Source organism: Chelmon rostratus, chromosome 11, assembly GCF_017976325.1.
Source record: "Chelmon rostratus isolate fCheRos1 chromosome 11, fCheRos1.pri, whole genome shotgun sequence".
In the NCBI taxonomy this organism is placed as follows: Eukaryota; Metazoa; Chordata; class Actinopteri; order Chaetodontiformes; family Chaetodontidae; genus Chelmon; species Chelmon rostratus.
In genome coordinates this window covers 15110886-15129931 of record NC_055668.1, presented here as the reverse complement: position 1 = coordinate 15129931, position 19046 = coordinate 15110886, and the positions used below count along the sequence as shown (strand labels likewise).

The window sequence follows — 19046 nt, the reverse complement described above, 5'->3', positions numbered from 1 at the left end:
CTTTCACACTAGACAAAAAACCCAAACCCTAAACCTAATGCCCCCTGACATCTGGCTTGGACCTTTCGTTTGAATTGGTACAATCGACGTTCATTGCCCTTTTTTGGCCTTTATCGGTGCAATGACATACTTTGAAGATCTGGAGGTTGGTGCATAAATATTTCCTAATATCAGACAGAGCTGTCAACTTGTTACGTTCCTGACATCAAATGAAAAGACACCAGGAAAAAAAACAGCAAGGCAAACTCATCTACTGGCAATGGAAAAGGGTTCAATCACCTATTTATAGCCGGTTTAAAAAACATAGATGCACAAATTTTGGTGTCAAAGAGGTCGTAGGTATTATAGTACTGTTCAAATAAGGATAACTGGATTGTTTACTGAGGGTCTTAATAAGCTCTAGGAACATTCTCAAGTGAGTTTGACTATACATCATATTGAGCCGGTTAATAAATTATTTCCTTCAAGGCGACAATGCAGATGTGCAGATGCTACATGACACAACATGTCAAGGGTATGACTGTAAGCACCATTTCTCTGGAGTATTGTGGCTCCTGAAACATCATACACACACACACACTCATTCCCAGGTACCCTCAATGCTCCAAAGCTATTGTGGTGGAAAGAGCTGAACTCATCTGTCAATTACGGCAAGCTCCATTGGGCCATTGTCTAAACTGTTTTCTCACTCACTGGTGAATCCAGTGATTTATTGTCAACTGCCTCGGCATCAATATACAATTGGGAGACACTAAGCTGTGATGTCTGAACACAAACTATTGTCAGAGTATCAGCATAGCTCACATTAAGTGCCATTTAGATTATTCATTGCATCGGGCTGTGAGAAGGCCATTACCCCATGCGCTGATTCCAGTCCTATGGATCTGAGCTTCTCTTTACTTCGCATTCACTGTCCAACTGAATGAGCCGAACCAAACACAAGACACAGTGTCGTGAATTTTATGGGTCAGCTTGTCCAGCCCTGCCTTTAAGTCCATAAGGTCAACTGGATATGAGTGTCAGAGGGATTTTGTTGAACTGGCATGCATTTTATCTCTCTTAAGATATAAAGGAGAGCCTCAGTTACAGGAAGGAGCTGATCTTTTATGGTTTTGTACTGGCATCAACAATCCAGCTCAACCGGAATGAAAAGAGCGAGGTCACGGAAATGCTAGGAAGTCCAAAACAACCTTTTAATCTGTCACTTTGATTTGCTGATTAAGTCACTTTAAACAAACGGAGCAGGTTTCCCTGTCATGATAATGTGAGCGGACAAGTTATTTCACCATCATAATTTGATTTGTAGATAGTTTCTGGCATGTTATGTCGCTGCAGCGCAAGATGATTGGATTGACTGAGTCATTTTGGTCAAACACATGAATTTATCCCAGATTGTTGTGATTTAAAAGTCTGTTTGCTTCTTTCCCCTCCCTCAGGACAAACATGCATCCAAAACTAAACCTTCAGAATCGGGAGCCATCAAGCCGTATCATATCAGCTCGGAAAGATGTAATTCTTTGATTATGCATTTGTATGCAGTATGGGTTTGTTGAGCGGGGAACATAAAGACTGAGTATGGTAAAGCTTCATTTAAAAACTCTGAAACTATTTTTTTTTTTAGTGCTCATAAATAGAGAATTTCCATTCTTTGCAGCACTGAGCCTAGAGACTCTAGAACGAAAGCTAAAATATGTTTCTCCATTTGACACCATTAGCAAGTGTTAACACATAACCTTTGGCAGCGCTGGCCAACCGCTCGCACCATTTTAGGCATCTTCTGCAGCAGCGGTTCTGAGCTAAAGATTTGGACAGTTGGATAACATAGACACGGGGAAGAGGGCATGATATTAGTTAAAGTGAAATGAACATGTTCACATGTCTCGCAGTGGGATTCTTGTTTACACGCTGTGACCCTGAGATGCAGCGTCTCAGGGCTAGCCAGCTGTTTGTTTTGTGCCCTCTGAGCCATTATGTTTCCGGCTTGAATAACTAGCTCGGTTGTATTTCTCCTCCTTTGTGTTATTCCCTCCCTTGGTAAAGGAAAGTAGATTTCGAAGTGAATGCACATATGTTGTACCGTCGCCTGTTTTATTGTTTTGCTTTATGCAGAAGGCAGTAGATTGTAATAGCTGAACTGAAAGGATGATATTACGATAACCTTGGGAGGGAAGCGATAACGCAGCCATGGGCATCTGTCCTTCCTGCCATCACTAACCCACTGTGACATATTGGCTGAGGAACAGCTCAAGCCACAGCACTAACAGCTTATTTGTACTTTTTTTTTTTTTTACAACACTTGGAGGGATAGCTCTTTTTTCTTTTTTTTCCCCCATTCTTGTAAAGTTTTAAAAATTGCCTCCTCGGTCAGCTTGTATTGTGATATGCTGGTAGCCATTAGACTATGGCGAGGTAATCCTGACAAATACAATGAACAAATCAAGGATATTAGTGCTGTGATGTGCAGTCGATAATATTTGGCTTCATTAATTCCCATGCCCTGAGATGACATCCAGCCCCTATTAGGTTTGAAATCTCATCCCCTTCCCCTCTATACCTCAGCTGTGGCTCAACGAAGCAGCCAAGCAGATAATACGCTCTGAGCTCTGAAACATGTACCATTATAATTAGCTTTGTCAGGTCCTAGCCCCTACAACCCTCATGCAGATAATATGATAATATGTCTTCATAACCGGCTGACCTTACATGCTCAATATTTCTCCCCTTATGAAGATTACATGTCAATAAAGTAATTGAGTCCCGGGGTGTGTGGCAAGTGAAGATTTAGGTTATTGGACTTTTCGGGGCAGTGATGTACGAGCGTTATTATTCTACCTGTCAGGAGATGTGCAGGGGGCTGGGGACAGTCCGAGAGTGTCAGGGGGGAAAGGAGAGGAGAGAACAGAGGCCGCGGAGGGGGAGAGAGAGAGGCAGACAGAGATAAGGCAAAAGAGAGGGGAGGGTGCAGAAAGAAATGAAGTGAGCCAGAGAGAGACACTGCGAAGGGAGAGTGAGGGAGACGGAAATGAAGAGAGGCGGAGGGAGGACTGGGGAGAGCAGGAGAGGCGAGATCATTTCTCACACTGGGGGACAGATCCGCAGTTAATCATTCCCTCATACCTTCATCTCTCTGTCCCCTCCCTCACTCTCTGCATATGAACAAGGGATATGTCATATTAATTAAGAGAAGTAGAGTTACAGTGGAGCCATCCGTCTGAATGGGGCGCAGGGAGGCCAGAGGGGCATGAAATATTCCACGCAACACAAACCTATCATCACCTCTGCCTCGCACCTGATTGGCTGCCGTGGGTTCATCAGTTTAAATGCTGACAGGAAATGACGGCATGGCATTTGACACAACCGTAACTTTGAGCGCCATGTGATGTCACCATGTTGTTTTGAGTAAGAACCATGTGCATTAACATTTCTCTACATGTGCAAGTTAATAATACCTGGTAATATCTACAGGTTTCATTTTTAGCTCTGTCTAAAGATTTACAAAAGTAAGTCTGTAAACAGTTTGTTTTCATGTCAGAATTTTAGCTTACTACATCACTCATACAGTATGAGACACATGTTAAAAAGTATAAACGTATGGTATACATGAAAATACGCTTTCTGTTTTAATGTTTTTATGTTTTGAATCATAAAGGGAGAAACCCTGATCTCCACAGTGCACGTATGGAGTCATCTGTACTTTTTTCTTTTCCTCTTTCTTGTCACATAAAATGACGAATCGTGCTAAATGCAATATCTCAAGGTACTGTTTTGTCCATCATAATTTGACTGTCAGTGCCAGAGACAGAGGAAATGGGATGTGAAAATGAGTGCGGTCGATTGAGGTCCAGCGATGAAGGTTACGCACGTTTTCAGCTGCGAAAGAGACGGGAGCAGGGGACACACAAAGGCAGGGTGGGAGAGCAGTGTTAAAGGATATTTTACCATGTCCTTTTGGATTAGGTCTGGAGATTGATATCTTCCAGTCAGATGAAGCTCTGATGTGAGTGATCCAGCCCCTCCATCATTGTGACATGCAGCTCTTGGCTAACGCTCATCCGTGTTGATGGGCACACCCTGCGCCACAAGGGCCCTGGCTAACATACCCACCTTCCTCTCTCCCCATCTCTGTCTGCCTCACTCTGTTCTTTTATTTCTATTGCCCTTCTCCCCTGTTTTCTGTCACCATGTCATGTCCAATCACTGTTTGGCTGGCCAGGCACTCAGTCGGGCAGGCAGGGAGCAGGAGCCCCAGGTAGAGAACTGCCTAACAGGCGTCAGGATGGGCACTGAAATGACTCTAATAATGGGGTCCCCGTGTGGCCCAGACAGGCCAGTCAGTTAGCAGGGCCAGGATGGGGAGTAATAAGTGTTGGATGTCTGCAGGGGAAGGAAGTGTGAAGGTGTACAGCCAACCCTGGGCACTCCGGTCAGGCAGGTGCAGCCAGCCAGGGTCTGAGGGGAACGACTGCGGAGCAAGACGTCAGATTAGTATTGATATGTGTCACGCTGGAGGTTGCCGGGCCGTTTGTTTAAGCGAGTGTCTCAGAGTGGTAGCGGCCATGCGGTAATTGATGTCTAGCTCAAAGAGAGAAGCTAGAGGACAACCTGATGTGCCTGCTGCTGAGTGAAAGGCGAGACCTCTGTGAAACAACCACTGTCAATTTTACGAAGGAACAAAATGCTGCACAATGCGCACCTGTGTTATCTGTGCATGTTTTTATGCGTGTGTATAACTCCAGCAGCAGTTCCTCCCAATGGCCAAATTTGTTGGCCGTCTTTGATTTGATGGAAATTGCCACTGACAGGTAGCGAGGTGCCATTTTGTCCACTGATCCGTGAAGTCCATCATTGTCTGTGTAGTTGAGTTTAGTTAACGTGGCACTTAGCGACTGACATTGCTTCGGAGCCAGCAAAACACTGTCATTGTCATGTCATTTATCTTTTGCTAACCAATTTTTGATGTTTTCCTCACTGACTGCCTCGATGAACGCTTCTGGCTTTTTACAGTAGGCTCGTTCAGCCATGCAGAGTTTCAGTGCCCTCCAAGTATAAACTATATTTCAACCCCTCAACACATTTTAAAGCCTGATATCTGAGGGAATAGGTTGGCCAACACCTTCCACTGATAAAGCCACTGCTGTCCTTTCTAGTATGGCTATCTGGTAACAAGCGACTTCCCTTTGAACAGTTTTATGTGGTTGTAATTGACCTGACAATGGGGTTCATTATGCAGTCCCTTTCATGCTGTTTTGCCTGATAATTATTATTTAATGTGTTCGGATGGAGAGCATCATTAATTCATCCCTTCCTCCAATGTCAAAGAGATGAACAGTGAAGTTATCACTCTCTGGTGATTAATATTATGCTCTTTTGTTATTGAATCCTGTCCCAGTGATTAAACCTTCATTGAGTGACTCACCAGCCGCTCTTATTAACGGCACCATTACTGAACACAGCCAAACCTCTAATTGCGATTTTCACTTTTTCTTTCCATTTCGGTCAGAGGTTTGAACCACTTATCTGCGCTTTTCTTTTAATTAGAAATCCTGGGTGTAATGAAGAACACAATCGATCAGTGTCAGGCCGTGCGGTGTGCACGCGTGGTGATTTGTGATCCACATGTTGACGGAGAAAATGAGCGCTTATGATTACTGGCATCATTAGTGGTTTCGTGTGCCCTTAAGGGGAGACGAACCCTTTCAATAACTCCAGCCATAAATAACCCGCTTGTCGTTATTGCGCTTACAAGAGAGTTTTGTTTTGTTTTGTTTTTTTTCCACATGCAGGGTCTGTGTTGCCTTGGCTAGAGGATGTCTTGAGAAAGGCACTCCAAGGGGACTTTGTAAACTGTCCCCCGCCTTAAACCACCCCCTCTTATCTTCAGACTCCAGAGCTACTGTAACCACTGTTCTCTCCTGGCTCTATGTGGAATAAATGTCACTGAAATTAATTTCACCATTTTTTTTTTTTTCATTAGACCCCCCGCAACGGTAATCTCTTTCTTCAGTCAAAATTTATGTGCCCCAGAATTCAATTTCCTTCTCATCCTCATAAGTTGGAAGTACAAAGACTGATAGGCATTCATCTGCCTCTAACTGTAATTCACCCATCAATGAATAATGCCATCCTCAATTTAAAGTGTTTGATTATGGCCATTTAGTGAACTGACAGTGATGGAGTGTCATGTTTCATACGCCAACCCTCGCCGATAAGCTCAAAACATAGCCGATACATAAAGTATGCACTCCACTGCATTATTGATTTATATGTTTTCTTCCATATATTAAATCGATTTATCTTTATTCTATCAATATTGACCATAATCTCATGCATCGCCTGTTCTGTAATTGTAGCTCTCAGTTCCTGAAGCATCTAAAAACATACAGAATGTGTTATTGTTGCATTAAGGAGAATCATGTGGCAAAATCAACCTGGTATTGATCAGAGCTGGTTGAGCCACGACCCAGCAACCTTCCCCCTGACAGCCTATCAGCCTGTGGCAACAGCAAATCTTTCAACTCTCCATCTCCTGCACACACACACACACACACACACACACACACAGACTCTGCCTCTCTCTCTCTCCCTCTCCCACACACACTTTTTCATCCTTTGTTGGCCCTGCTTGTGTGTGTGTGTGTGTTTGTGTGTGTGTTGTTTTTATCTGAGTCATGCACACAGTTCTTAAATCTCTCCTCCTCTCTCTTTCGATCTTAGTTTTTGGACCCTTCCACCCCAATAATTTAACACTCCACACCGAACTATGAAGTCAAAACAAACACCTAATGAACGTTTGCCCTGCAACAGCCGAAGCAAAAACACATCACAAAGAATTAAAGCTCAACAACGTGTTTGTATACATTGTGTGTTCGTATATATATTGTGGCGGAGAAACATGATGTTTGAATGGGTGACAGACTAACCGCTGAGTGACTGACAGGAAGTATACAACATGCCAGGCTGCCTGGTGAGAAGTATTTGGAAAGTCTGACGTCCAAGCCTCGTCAAATGTCAACAGAGAAAGAGTTATGTTGTCTTTCTCCAGTGTGATGGACAGGCATTTCGTTGTGGGGGCTTGTTAAGCCAAGACTGCTACCAGAATTTCCAATCAGTTCATTAGCCGATCGCTAAGAGGTTGGCGCCTGTGTTTAAATTTGAAATGGCACCATGTCCTGTATTAAAGCGTGTATTTTTTAGTATTTATTTAAAGCTAGTGGATGTTTTACTGTCCTGCACGCCTTGCTGTGGCTCGTTAGAGTAGCTCTTGTGTTGTAGCCAGTATAATCTGCTATTTCCTGTCTCTCCTGCCTTCCTTCCATCCCTCTTCCTCTCTGCCTTCTCCCCAGCCTCTGCCTGGGTGAAAAATGGGACGCATTTCCCTGATAGCCTGTGTGGATGTGGAGAGTATAAATGGCTAATGAATTACAGATGAACATTGACGCAAATTAATCTTCCTGATGTCCCAGGGTTATATGGCAGCTATTTAAAAGTTTAATCAATACACTGAAGTTGAGAACATGCAGGCGCTGCAGTTGTTTGGCCGCAGTAAACAGCCAAGAGGGGAACAGGGAAGGCCCGAGCCCAGGGCATGCATCATAATGACAGCTATTTATGTTTAATGGGCTAAATATTTTTTATTGGGGGAGGACAAATGTCACTTTCATTTTCAAAGTTACACGCAGGAGTTTTGTTTGAGACCCAAGAGAGATGGGGGGGACACCTCAGCTGTTAAAATGCTTAACTAATTGACAGAGGAGTCTATTAGTAGAGTGAAGATGGAGGGAGGATGGATTTAGTTTCAGTATGTCATATTAAGCCTTCACGTTTGTGAGAAATGTGCATCATAAAAATGATGATAACATGGTCCTCATGTTGGTACCATCAATATATTTTACTCAAACGATTCTCTCTCTTGCTCTATTTTTGCGACCACGACCTCTCCTTCACTCCCACACACACACACACACACACACATATACAATGTGTTACATGGATGTAAGCCTTTGTTTGTTTAATCATAAAGGTTACATGACTGTATTTGTGGTTTGTGTTACAGTTTTTAACAATAAATTCATTTTCTCGAAACATTACCACATGTGGCAGCTTTACTTTGCAATACAATAAAACAGTTCATCACTTGTATAACAAAATGATGCAAAAAAAAAAAATAGCATCACAGTGGAAGCATAATTATAGCATTATAGCATACTATGTATATAGTTTAAAAACTCCACAGCACATCAGAAAAAGCTGGTAAATCAACTGATGGAACATGTTTCAATTTTAATGGTTAAATAGGTAGAGTAAGTGTCCCAACTGGTCTGAAACAAACCACTGTGGGTTGTATTTCTGTGAGGTTTGTTCACACAGAGCAGAGCATGATTTTTTCAGCTCGCTCATTCACTGAAAAAAATACACAGTAGGTGGCTTTTTTGACTCAGCAGAAGTGCATATTCAGTAACAAACTGGCGTTTTGACCATTTTCATATACTGTTAAGACAGTTAGGAAATTAGAGGATTTAGCTGATCCTGGAAGAGGGAAAGTACGACAAACGGTCAACATTGTTTTTACACAGAGAACATTTGGGAAGCGTTGGATGTTGTTGCTTTGCCTGCTAGAGAACAAAGTCAGTACAGCCAATTTTCACTGTTTATTTCTATGGTGAGTTTACTGTAAGGGTCGTAGCGCTGGATGGCATGTGGAAGCTCACTTCTGGAGCGAATATGTCCCACATTAACGTAGCCTTACATTCCGTTCCTCCTGCCATCCTCTGGCCAAATTGAACCCAGCTTTAGTTGCATAATTGATTTCAGTGGGCATTTGATTGGCCTCAAACGTCCTGACACTGTGAAATCAAGCATAGAGTTAATTCGTATTCAATAAAATAAAAAAAATACATACAAATTAGTAAACACACACACATGCTGACACACGAGTCCAGCATTCCAACACTGAGTGAAACACTCCATTTCTCTCCATGGCTGTGTGCTGTGTGTGCCAGCCCGCCGCTCAGTAGGCTGAATCACAGTCCACTGGCTGTTGGTTTATGGGACGCAGGGGGGTTATCTATCTGCAGGCCTCCCTATAGAGAGGCGGTGGCGACTCCATCTCATGACGTTGGGCTGAACTGATAAAAGGACAGCCGGAGATGGATTGTGTCCACAATAATAGCCCTGGCTCACAGCAGCCTACGCCCCAAGCTCATAAGTCACTCTTGCAGCAACTCTTATGGATGCCTGCCCCCAGCTCCATCTGACCCCATCCCCCACCTGCCCGCCACTGTTATTTCAGCCCTTGGAGATAATACAGAAAGTGTAATTGCCTTGTTAATTGGCTTTTTTTCCTCATTACATTTTTCCTTGATGGATGGCATCACTGATGGAATTGTTGGCTAAATGGCCAAACTAGAGGGTGGGACAGAAAAGGTGAGGAGGCAAAAAAAAAAAAAAAATAGAGCAAACAAGAGAACTGAGGGAGCGAGAGAGAGGAATCAAAGAGAGCGAGTAAGAGTGTAAAGAGTGAAGAGAGGGAGAAAGACAGAGTGGAAGCAGTTGAGACGAGAGGGGAGGATAGATGTGAGAAGGAGGCAGGACGAGAAACTGGTAGAGGAGGGAGTGGATTCATGCCGAGAATAGATAACCTTGATGTTAAAAGCTACATCCGTTGGATGTGTCTTTCTCTGACATATTGATGGCCCTTGAAAAGAGTCAAGCTGATTGTATGCAGGGAACAATCATTAAACCCACTTCATCTCCCTTCTCTCTCTGACTCTTTCTCTCTCTTTGTGAGTGTGTGTGTGTGTGTCTGCATGCACATTTGCATGTTTTTTGATTAAATGCTGAGTTTTTAGGCAGGCTGTATGAGTTAATATGGCTAGGAATGCCTACAGGTATACTTGGATCTAAAAAGAGGGCACTTCCTGGTGAGCTGTAGGTGGAGGGAATCAAGTGAAGTAGTTCTCCTGAATCTTAAGAGCAATGTATTATATGCTTAATATGTTGTGTGGTCCTGTTGATGTGCCACATCATTGCGCTCTGCAGCCATGCTAGCACAGGTTTAAACCAGAGACCTGAACCTGGCCTTTACCCACATAGTTAAGTCCAGATCATCAGAACCGGACCGAAGTTATATCTTTTCTTCATGTCATCCTTAACTAACCTTTAACTTGATAGGATAAGGCCATGCCTTGGCCACACTGTTTGGTTTTGCGTTGCGCTGGAGCGGCTCGTTTTTGCGTAAAGTAGAGGTCGAGTCATGTTTATGCAAATTCATTTGCGTCAACTGGTCCATCAACACACCACCACACACCGTGCAGCCGGATCTCCTGCTCTCCATAGGAAACGAATATTACCCGTCGACTTGACATCCGTCAAACAAATCCTGGCTGTCGTATCTTAAGCCCCTCCGTATTCTAACTTTTCTAACTCACACTTCCAACAACTGCCATTGACTATTACTGCATATTGATGTTCTCTTACTTACACACGTTGACATTTCAGCTTTCCTAAAAAGAAACCACCTGTGAAATAGTGGAACAGAGGCTAGCTTTGACAGGATTCCTGCTATCTGCTCCATCTTTCTACTAAATTATACATTATTTTGATTTTAAGTGTCCTTGAAAATTGAGGCACAGAGTATCCAGTGGAAAAAACATTTTTAGGAGATATACAGTAAGTCTGCTTAGATACCCAGGAGTTCAGTTGGTGGATTTTCTGCACAAACTGAAATGTCTTTGGTTGAGACGTACATCCATCAGAACCACGAGCGTGAGCTGAACTGCAGCAGCTAGACTCCTTGAAGTCTCAGGAAGTACTGAATGACTGACACTGTATTGATCAACAACAAGGCAATAAAGTATCACTGATTGCACCATTGACAGAGTTTGAGTAAGGAGGCCTCAGTCGTTTGCCTGCGGGGATTGGTTTGTGGTCTCAGTAATTTATAGAGCTGATTTCTGGCCTATCATTATTGATTATACTTTATAAAGAACACTATATATTCACTAGAAAAAAAAAAAAAAAACTTTTGTTCCCATATGTGTAGATTTCAGAGTGGAGCACCGTACATAGGAGGCTTTGTACAGCTGGCTTACTCTCACTGTGGCAGAGTGGCCCATCAAGCCCCTGTAGAGAGGACACATGCTTTGGGTAATCAGCTCTGAAAAGACCAGACTGTTTGACGACGAGCCCACACTGCAGCATTCACCAGGAGGAAGATACAAGATACAGACCGTACAGCCCTTTAATAAAGACAAGAGGGTTAGCTACTCCCCTTAAAAACAACAAGGTGCTGCGTGACATATGCAGAACAAAGGCCTGATTGTTCCTCCACCAGGGCATGATGGAAACATTAGCCTCCACATCACTTTGTTAATGTGTCACTTTAATGGCTGCTCCCACTGTTCTCACTGCGTGCTGTGTTTGTGTGCACGAGATGAAAGTGTGTATGGGTTTGTGATAATGTGTATATGGTGGAGAGTGTTGATTCAAGTGTGCTCATCCGTGGCTTAGGATACACAGAGGATATTGTAGACTACCGTCTCTGGCACTGTACCACTTGTTATTAAGTATCAGTTCATCAGGCGGAACCCCACAGGCGTGAGCATGGCCTCAGAAGGCGTTATGTAAGAGCGAGTGCGGCTTCGTTATTCCCTTCTCTATCTCCGACCACCCCATCTTTCTCCTGGTTTGTCTCGTAATAAGAGCGAGCTCTCGCTGTGAAGGGAATGCAGCCAACTGGAATGTGTTTATGCACAAAACACACGGCTTAATGTGATGCTGAAATGTATCTGGAGCTTGAGCCAGGTTGCGCAGGAAATTAAAAGACACATTTGTGCACTTTTTCACCCAATGGGAAACAGACCTCATCCCTGTTCTTTGTTCTGCTCATTCCCTTAATTTACTCTTCCTCTTCTCCTTTGATCGCTGATATGCCTTTTTTTTTTTTTTAAGCGCCGTTGGAGAGTTACAGGTCACACATCGCCAGAGCTCTCTGATTGGTGCTTTAGAACCTCAGAATGTGTTCCCTCCAATCCTTCTCAGTCCCCACGGGCTAGTGGCGAGCTCAGCAGAGTGTGAAGGCTTGCGGGCCCTTTAGCTTTAGTTCCTTCATCTGTGAAGGTTATCTCTGAAAGGCTTTGGTTGCAACCTACAAATATATCCCCTCTAGGTAATGTCTTATAGGAGCCTTGGTTCTGGAACCTGAGTGGGTAATCTCTTTAAGGGCCCCACTCCTGGAGAGAGTGAGTTTCTCGCCAGGTAAGCTGTGAATATGTGAAAGGCCCCGGCGCCCATGTGATCAGAGCGCTCCAAGTCCTGTGGTGTCAAGCCCAGTCTCCAGCCGTGGCACCTGTATCCCCAGGCAAATCACGGCAGCTGGAATCCCCCCTCCTGCCCCAACTTCCTCACTTTCAGAGAAGTGTGCACACACACAAACACGCACACAGACACACACGTATATGTATCCCTCACACACCGGGGGAGCAGGCAGGCATGGAGCCGGTCCCGGATTTTATCGGAGGTGACAGCTCCTCACACTTCAGTGTTTGGATCACCTCAAGTAGCTGGGCTATGAGGGGAAATGAGCACTGCTCCACTACAAAGTCCAGATTTAGATTGACTGAGCTTGTCCTCGGGCCTGTGGGCTGCTGCTGCTGCTGCCGCTGCCGCCGCTGCTGCTGCTGCTGTACTGCTCCTCCGCCTGACAGAACACCCACTACTGCTGCGAGGGACTGGTGTGTGTGTTTTTGTGTGTACGTCTGCGTACTTTTTTTGTGCGCATGTGTGTGTGTGTGACTTGGTAGAGCCTACTTTGAAGAGTCAGAGAGAGTGGGGGAAAGAGAGCGATGTGTCAGGTTTGGTTAGAATTGAGGGTGGCATCAGAATATGCTTGGCACTAATATGGCACCAGTATCTCTGTCCCCGTCTCTGCTTCCTGTCACTTAGTTGCCATTCTCTCCCCGCCCTTGACAATGTCTCTTTGGATTATGTGATTGGACTTAGTGCTCGGAGCACCCCTCATCCCTCTGCGACGCCGCCTTTCCCATAAGTCTCTCCTTTCCTGCCCTGTCTCTGGCCTGCCCCCCCCCTCCTATAATGCACTTGATGTCTATTTAAAAAGCCTAGCGAAAGCTGTATCTGTTCTGCTGTCAGAGGATCATTGACGGCACTAATGCCACTTGTCCTTGCCTCATTTGGTGAGAGGTGACACCTAGCCGCAGCCCACCACATTCATCAAGTGGCAGTGGGAGCGCTGTGACATCAGAGCCAGAGCCGGGCAGCCCTCTGCTTGGCCAGCAGCACCTCCCTTTACAACACAAAAGCACTGCTGGCCATCTTGGTTTTATCCTGTGAGGTGCAGAGAGGGCTTCTTTTTCAGGATTCTGGTTAAATGATTTCTGTAAATGTAATTTACAGGATCTTACCTTTGCTGAACTTACGCTGTTCATACTATAAAATAGATAGAAGACACATATAAGCCTCTCTGAGGTATTTTCCTGTGTTGTGATGAACTGTAATAGCATATGAACTCTTGCTGACTTCCATTTGGCTTTCTTTGCTAGTATGACTTGTTTCAGCAGTTAATCTCAGTTGAAATCAAAAGAACTATTCTATTTCTATTTCACCCCACTGACCAGAGCTAATAAGAGAAAAACCAAAGTCTTCTTCAGCGCTGTTGGCAGCTCTTGATCAGGCTTTTCCAGGAAGCTAATCAAATGAAACACTGTTCATTTAGTGATCTTGCATAAGTGGTGTACAGTAGCTTGTCACTGTCAAGACTTGGCCCTGAGGCCGTGCTGGTCCCTCTCTAGAATGAGACGCTCGCCCTTCCCAGCAACACCTCTCATCCCCTACAAGGAACAGACCCAGATCCTGTTCAGTCCCACCATTCAGAGCTACCCTGCAGAATTTTTGTACAGTAGTAAACAAAGATGGCTTTGTAGTCTTACTGGAGATGTGGTTTATTAGTAGTTCCTCAGTTTGTACAGTAAGTGTAGCTCACTAGTGGCTACAGTGTAACTGGACTTCTTATCTCTGCACATCAAAGTTGCTGAGAACTCTTCTCTTTCATTTTCCATGAGGGAAAACCTCATCACTCATTATACAATTACACAATTTCTACACATTTCAGCAATCAAAGAGGCCTGTGTTTGCAGTTAGAACTGTTTGACATAGGCCTTTGCAACCTTTTTGGGTCGTGAACCCATCAAACAGAGCACCTTTTTATGTCTGTGTCCTTGCCATTTTTGTTTTGCAAAAAATGTTTATCTGTTTTTGCTTTCCTCCTGATCATCTGGCAAACTGTCAGATTTATCTTGTGATCCCTTGTGAGGCTCCCGCCTCACATTTTGGGAACGCTGCCACTAATCTATAACTCAAACGCTGCAATAAGAAATGTGAATATGGCTCAAATTTCTGTGATCCATTTATTGATCTGTGTATGCTCAGATGTGAGTCTGTCCAGGAGACAAATCTGGTGACAAGTGGTCACTTCATATTGATGCAGCATGTGCAACATATAAATATAGTCAGTTCTCGATAGACTTGAATGTTCACAGTATGAGCGACAAAGCTACAAAAACGGCCGAGCATGGCCAGCTACGCTTTTGCTGAGTCACAGCTGAAGTGCTGCTCATGCGCTTGTTGACGTCTGCCAGCACGGATCGCGGTCAGTTGAGAGCACTTGTGGAGATAGCCATCGTTCATCATCATCACCATCATTGTTTCATTCATTTGCAATATGTCGCGTCAGCTAGCTAAATAACACTGATGCTGCAGTAAAAAAAAATGGTGATGCAAAAACATGATCGGTTGATGGTTCACCGCGTCACGGGAGCGCTGAAATGCGGTGGAGACCAGCTCGACTTTGATTTGTAGCGCATCACGCAGCAACAAGTGTCCATCATTTTGTAACTTTGTGACGCCAGCTTCCGCTGAAAATGACTTGTTACCTGTTGCCACCGGCAGTCTGAACACACCTTTAAGTCTCTAGTGCTAAATGCTGTAAAGGAGGTGAATACATTCAAATTTCTTTTTTCTGTTTTTAACAATGCATGTTGTTTTATCCTTCATGTGCCACCAACACCTCACCTGACTTTCTCTCGTTATGTTTTTAGGGGTATTCGCCAAGTGTCGCTATGTCTACTATGGAAAGCACTCAGAGGGCAACAGATTCATCCGAAATGACCAGCTCTGATGGACAGCTGGTCGGGCTTAAAAGAGGGACATGAATGACAGTGGATGTTACCAGCCGGAGAGAGGATCAAATCAACCTCCTATTTATTAAAACCGCCGGTGATACTTGAGTCACCTCATGTCCCACTAGAAAAAAAAAAAAAAAAAAAAGATTGTAACTTTTGGAAAAATGGTGTTGTGGTTATGTAAGGGGATTTTTTTTTTTTTTTTTTTTTTTTAAAGTTCGTAAAGTTCACATTCCAGCCTCATAGTTTCGGCCTCCTCTGCTGAGCTGGGTCTGCCTCTGCCTCCCTGCTTCCAGCTCAGAGTCAGAGTCAGAGATGACACTCCCACTGACATGATTGCCTGTAAGCATCAGCGACCGCACAACACCAGACACATGCAACACACACGCAAGGGCAGTCTCTCTCACACACACACAGTCAGTGACAAACAGACCCAGCCAATTGCATCCTTTTCTTTGACAGCCATGATGGATCACCCATCCGCTGCCGCCACTAATCAAGGGTGAAAGGGGTGACGGTCACACACCTGGGGCCTGACATGGACTCATCTCTCTCATTCGTTTTTACACACACTCTCACTCACCTTGCTGCTGTTTAAAGCATTAAGACATTGCAAAGACTTTGACAGACAAAGGTTTATGCAGCCTGGTTAAACATTCCTAAGATTTTCAGTCAAAAACTTGAGGCGTGATCAGTCTGCCCTGTTTCATTTGTTGAAGAATTATTGTCCTTATTTTGTTTCACGAGTCTCAGCTTTATCTTCGTGTCTCTTACTCTGACATCCGAGCAATGATTTGGTGACTTTCTGTTGCTAGCATGAATATGTTGCTGTGTGTTATTCTATGCAAGAGATGTGTGAAATGCAGATTTTAAAGTCAAAAACATTCCAGCATCAGCTTTAATGAAGAGCTATTGTAACCTGTGCATTCCTTGTATATCTTCATGGATTATTATGGTAGCATGATCGTGTGCTGTTTGCGTTTCTCCCTGTGCAACCTTCAGCTTAATACTGAAACATTCCCTTCAACATTTGCATCACAAGCTATAAGACGTAATCTTCAGAAAAGTTCATGTTGAGCCTATAGTTGCTGCAAATGTGTTCAAATTGTTTTTAAAATGTTGCATTTTAATATTTTTATATATTATCATCATGTTTTCACAGTGTCTATTGTGATTTTGAATGCTTTATCACAAGTGCCGCCATTTTTTAACATCTTATTTCAAGTTCTCAGGTAACCTTCACACCTTATATTTTGACATGAATGAATTTTTTTATATAGCTTATCTGATTTGTATTAGCTGGATGTCTTCAAGTGATTAAAAGGGTTCAACTAACATGTGTCACTTGTCAGATTGATACAGATCTTACGGTACTCTGGTGCTGCCGCCACAATGATCAAATCTCCATCACATTAATATTTACTCTTGTGAGCCAATCAATAGAGCCAATCAGCATTTTAATAGCCCTGTTACTTGTCATTACACCTGCAAAAGTAGTTAAAAAGTCTGAGTGATAAACCTCTTGTCAAGTCATGAGGCTTCATTGCATTACCTACTTCTTTAGAGGTGCGGGAGCTGAATAAGCTATGCATTGCTGCATTCGGGGTTTGAAAGATACTGTGTTGAGCTTCAATCCAGCGTGTCAATCATCCACAGACAGATGAACGAAAGGTCAGAGATAGCCTCATGCAATGTTTGTCCACTATGTCTCTATCTGTTTATGTCTTTCTTTGTATTAGCTTAAACATTTACAAGATTGTGTGTGCGTGAGAGTATGCGCGCATGCTTGCATTTGCTTACGCACAGGACTTCTTACAGGACCGTGTGACCATATTCCAGCTGACATGCCGTTCAGGAGCCTGGTCACTAGTGCCGGCGTTTCAAAATGACAAGGTTTATTTGTCTGTGTTTTGATATGCTCAGAGGAAACTGGGGCTGACAGCCGGAGGAGGCAGGAAGAGGGGAGCCACAACAAGTTCCCCCCCGCACGACACAAAATGTCATCCTTCCCCTGGCTGCGGCGCGCGCCCAGCCATCCTGCTGAAAAGAGCAGACATTTAAAACTTTGTGACATGTGTCACAGGCACTGCCATTGAGCCAGTGCCACTGATGGAGCTGGAATTGACAGGCCCCGAGCCACCGGAGCTGGCTGGGGGACACACCGAGTTTGGTGTGTGTCACTTCCTATCCTCGTCAGGGACGCATCCCGAGCTGCCACACCAACGCAAACTGCATTATGGGATGGGCGGGGAGTGCCGGAGCGGGTTGACATATGCTTGACGCGCGCCTTTGTGCATGTGAGGGGATGAATGGGAAGCCTGGCATCACGGACAGTAGATTAATTAAGGTGTGAGCCACAGATCTACCTGTAGGCGATGCCCTCCTTGACCCTGAGCTCCGTCACTGCTGCTGCTCCTTGGGAACTTCCTGGCTGAACAAATGGCACGCCACTTCATCATAGGAGATCAGTGACATTCTGCTGTAGTAGCCCTGCAGGCTTCTCTACTAGCCAGCGAGTGTGTGTGTGTCTGTGTGTGTGCACTCAAAAAATAAGATATAACTGCACCTACATATGTTGCATTCATGTTTGTGAGAGCCCCCGATGGCCGTCTGTGCACAGTATCTGTAGTGAATGAAATTCATTTTTAGATCTTAGAAATGATAATTAAGTTTGAGTATGTGCTGCATTCACATTCGAAATGTGACAAAACAATAAGTAAAAGATGTTAAATCTGGATTTGTGAGTGTGCTGTTGACGAATGCTTAAAGAAACAAGCAAGAAATGATAAACCTACTTGAAAAACCTGCAGACGCAGGTGAGGCAACTCAAAGAATATCTCTGAATTAAAAACACAGCTGTTATTTTGGAAAATTTTAAAAGTAAAAACTCAGTTTAAATAACTGAAATCTTCTGGATGTCGACAAAAAAAGTTTGAGTTTTTTGACTGTAATTTTAGCACAAAATTCAACATTTTCATATTTTTGGTAAGTGAAAATGTAATTTCATGCTGTTAATCTCTGAGCTCTATATCACAGTGGTGGCACAGCGCAGTTCACCTCCCCAAAAGGCACACTGGTGTGTGACTCACTGTCAAAAGAACTAAGGACCGATCGGCCCATCACCACGTATCAGCCCACAGCCCGATGACTGATTGGCGTGAGCTAATGCAAATTTACAAGGAGGCAGAGGGAGAAAAAAAGGACTTGTCTTTATGAGTGACAAGTGGCCACTGATAGCAGGGCAGCAAACAGGATGGGGTGCGATTTAGATTTAACTGTCCCCCTGGCTCTAAAAATCTCTCTCTGTCTCTGTCTGACATACAAACTCTCTCCCTCCTGCACCTGAAGACATTTGGCAGCACACTGCTGTTTCACTTGATCCAGAGAACCCAAAGGAAGGAGGGGGAGGGAGTGGTCCTTATTTCCGGACTGGGTCTGAGATGAGTAACATTTGTCATCCTGGGTTGTGCTGTAGTAATTAGCTTGTCAGTGGGCACCAGGCTGAGCTGGCTCTTTCTGTTAAGAAAGATGGACAGACTGACACAGGAGCTGACAGCCAGTCGATAATGTGGCAATTAATGTCATAAATAATTCCACTGCCAATTATATCAAAATGGACTCTGTTCTTTCACAGGGCCTGGTACCCCCTTATCATTTCCTCTGATAAGAGAAACAACCGTCTTCACCCCCCCAACCCCCCTATAATTATGGGGCTTTTTATATGGAAATACAACATGGCCCTACTCTCTCCACATGTTTATAGTACAGGGGTGAAAGGTAGAAAGACGGAGACACGGACAATAAATGTAACATGCTAATGAATCTGTGTTTTGTGCCCTTTACCTCGCG

At 44.0% G+C, this 19046-nt stretch overlaps 1 protein-coding gene across 1 annotated transcript in view; it reads left to right on the top strand.

Annotated features, from left to right (window-relative positions):
* Window positions 1-15378, top strand: part of lrmda (leucine rich melanocyte differentiation associated) — a 202592-nt gene extending 187214 nt beyond the window's left edge. Inside the window, exon 7 of the mRNA XM_041947991.1 lies at window positions 15114-15378. Within this exon, the coding sequence (XP_041803925.1) occupies window positions 15114-15193 (80 nt within the window). The 3' untranslated portion in view covers window positions 15194-15378. The remainder of the gene's footprint in view (window positions 1-15113) is intronic.
* Window positions 15379-19046: the final 3668 nt, after the last annotated feature.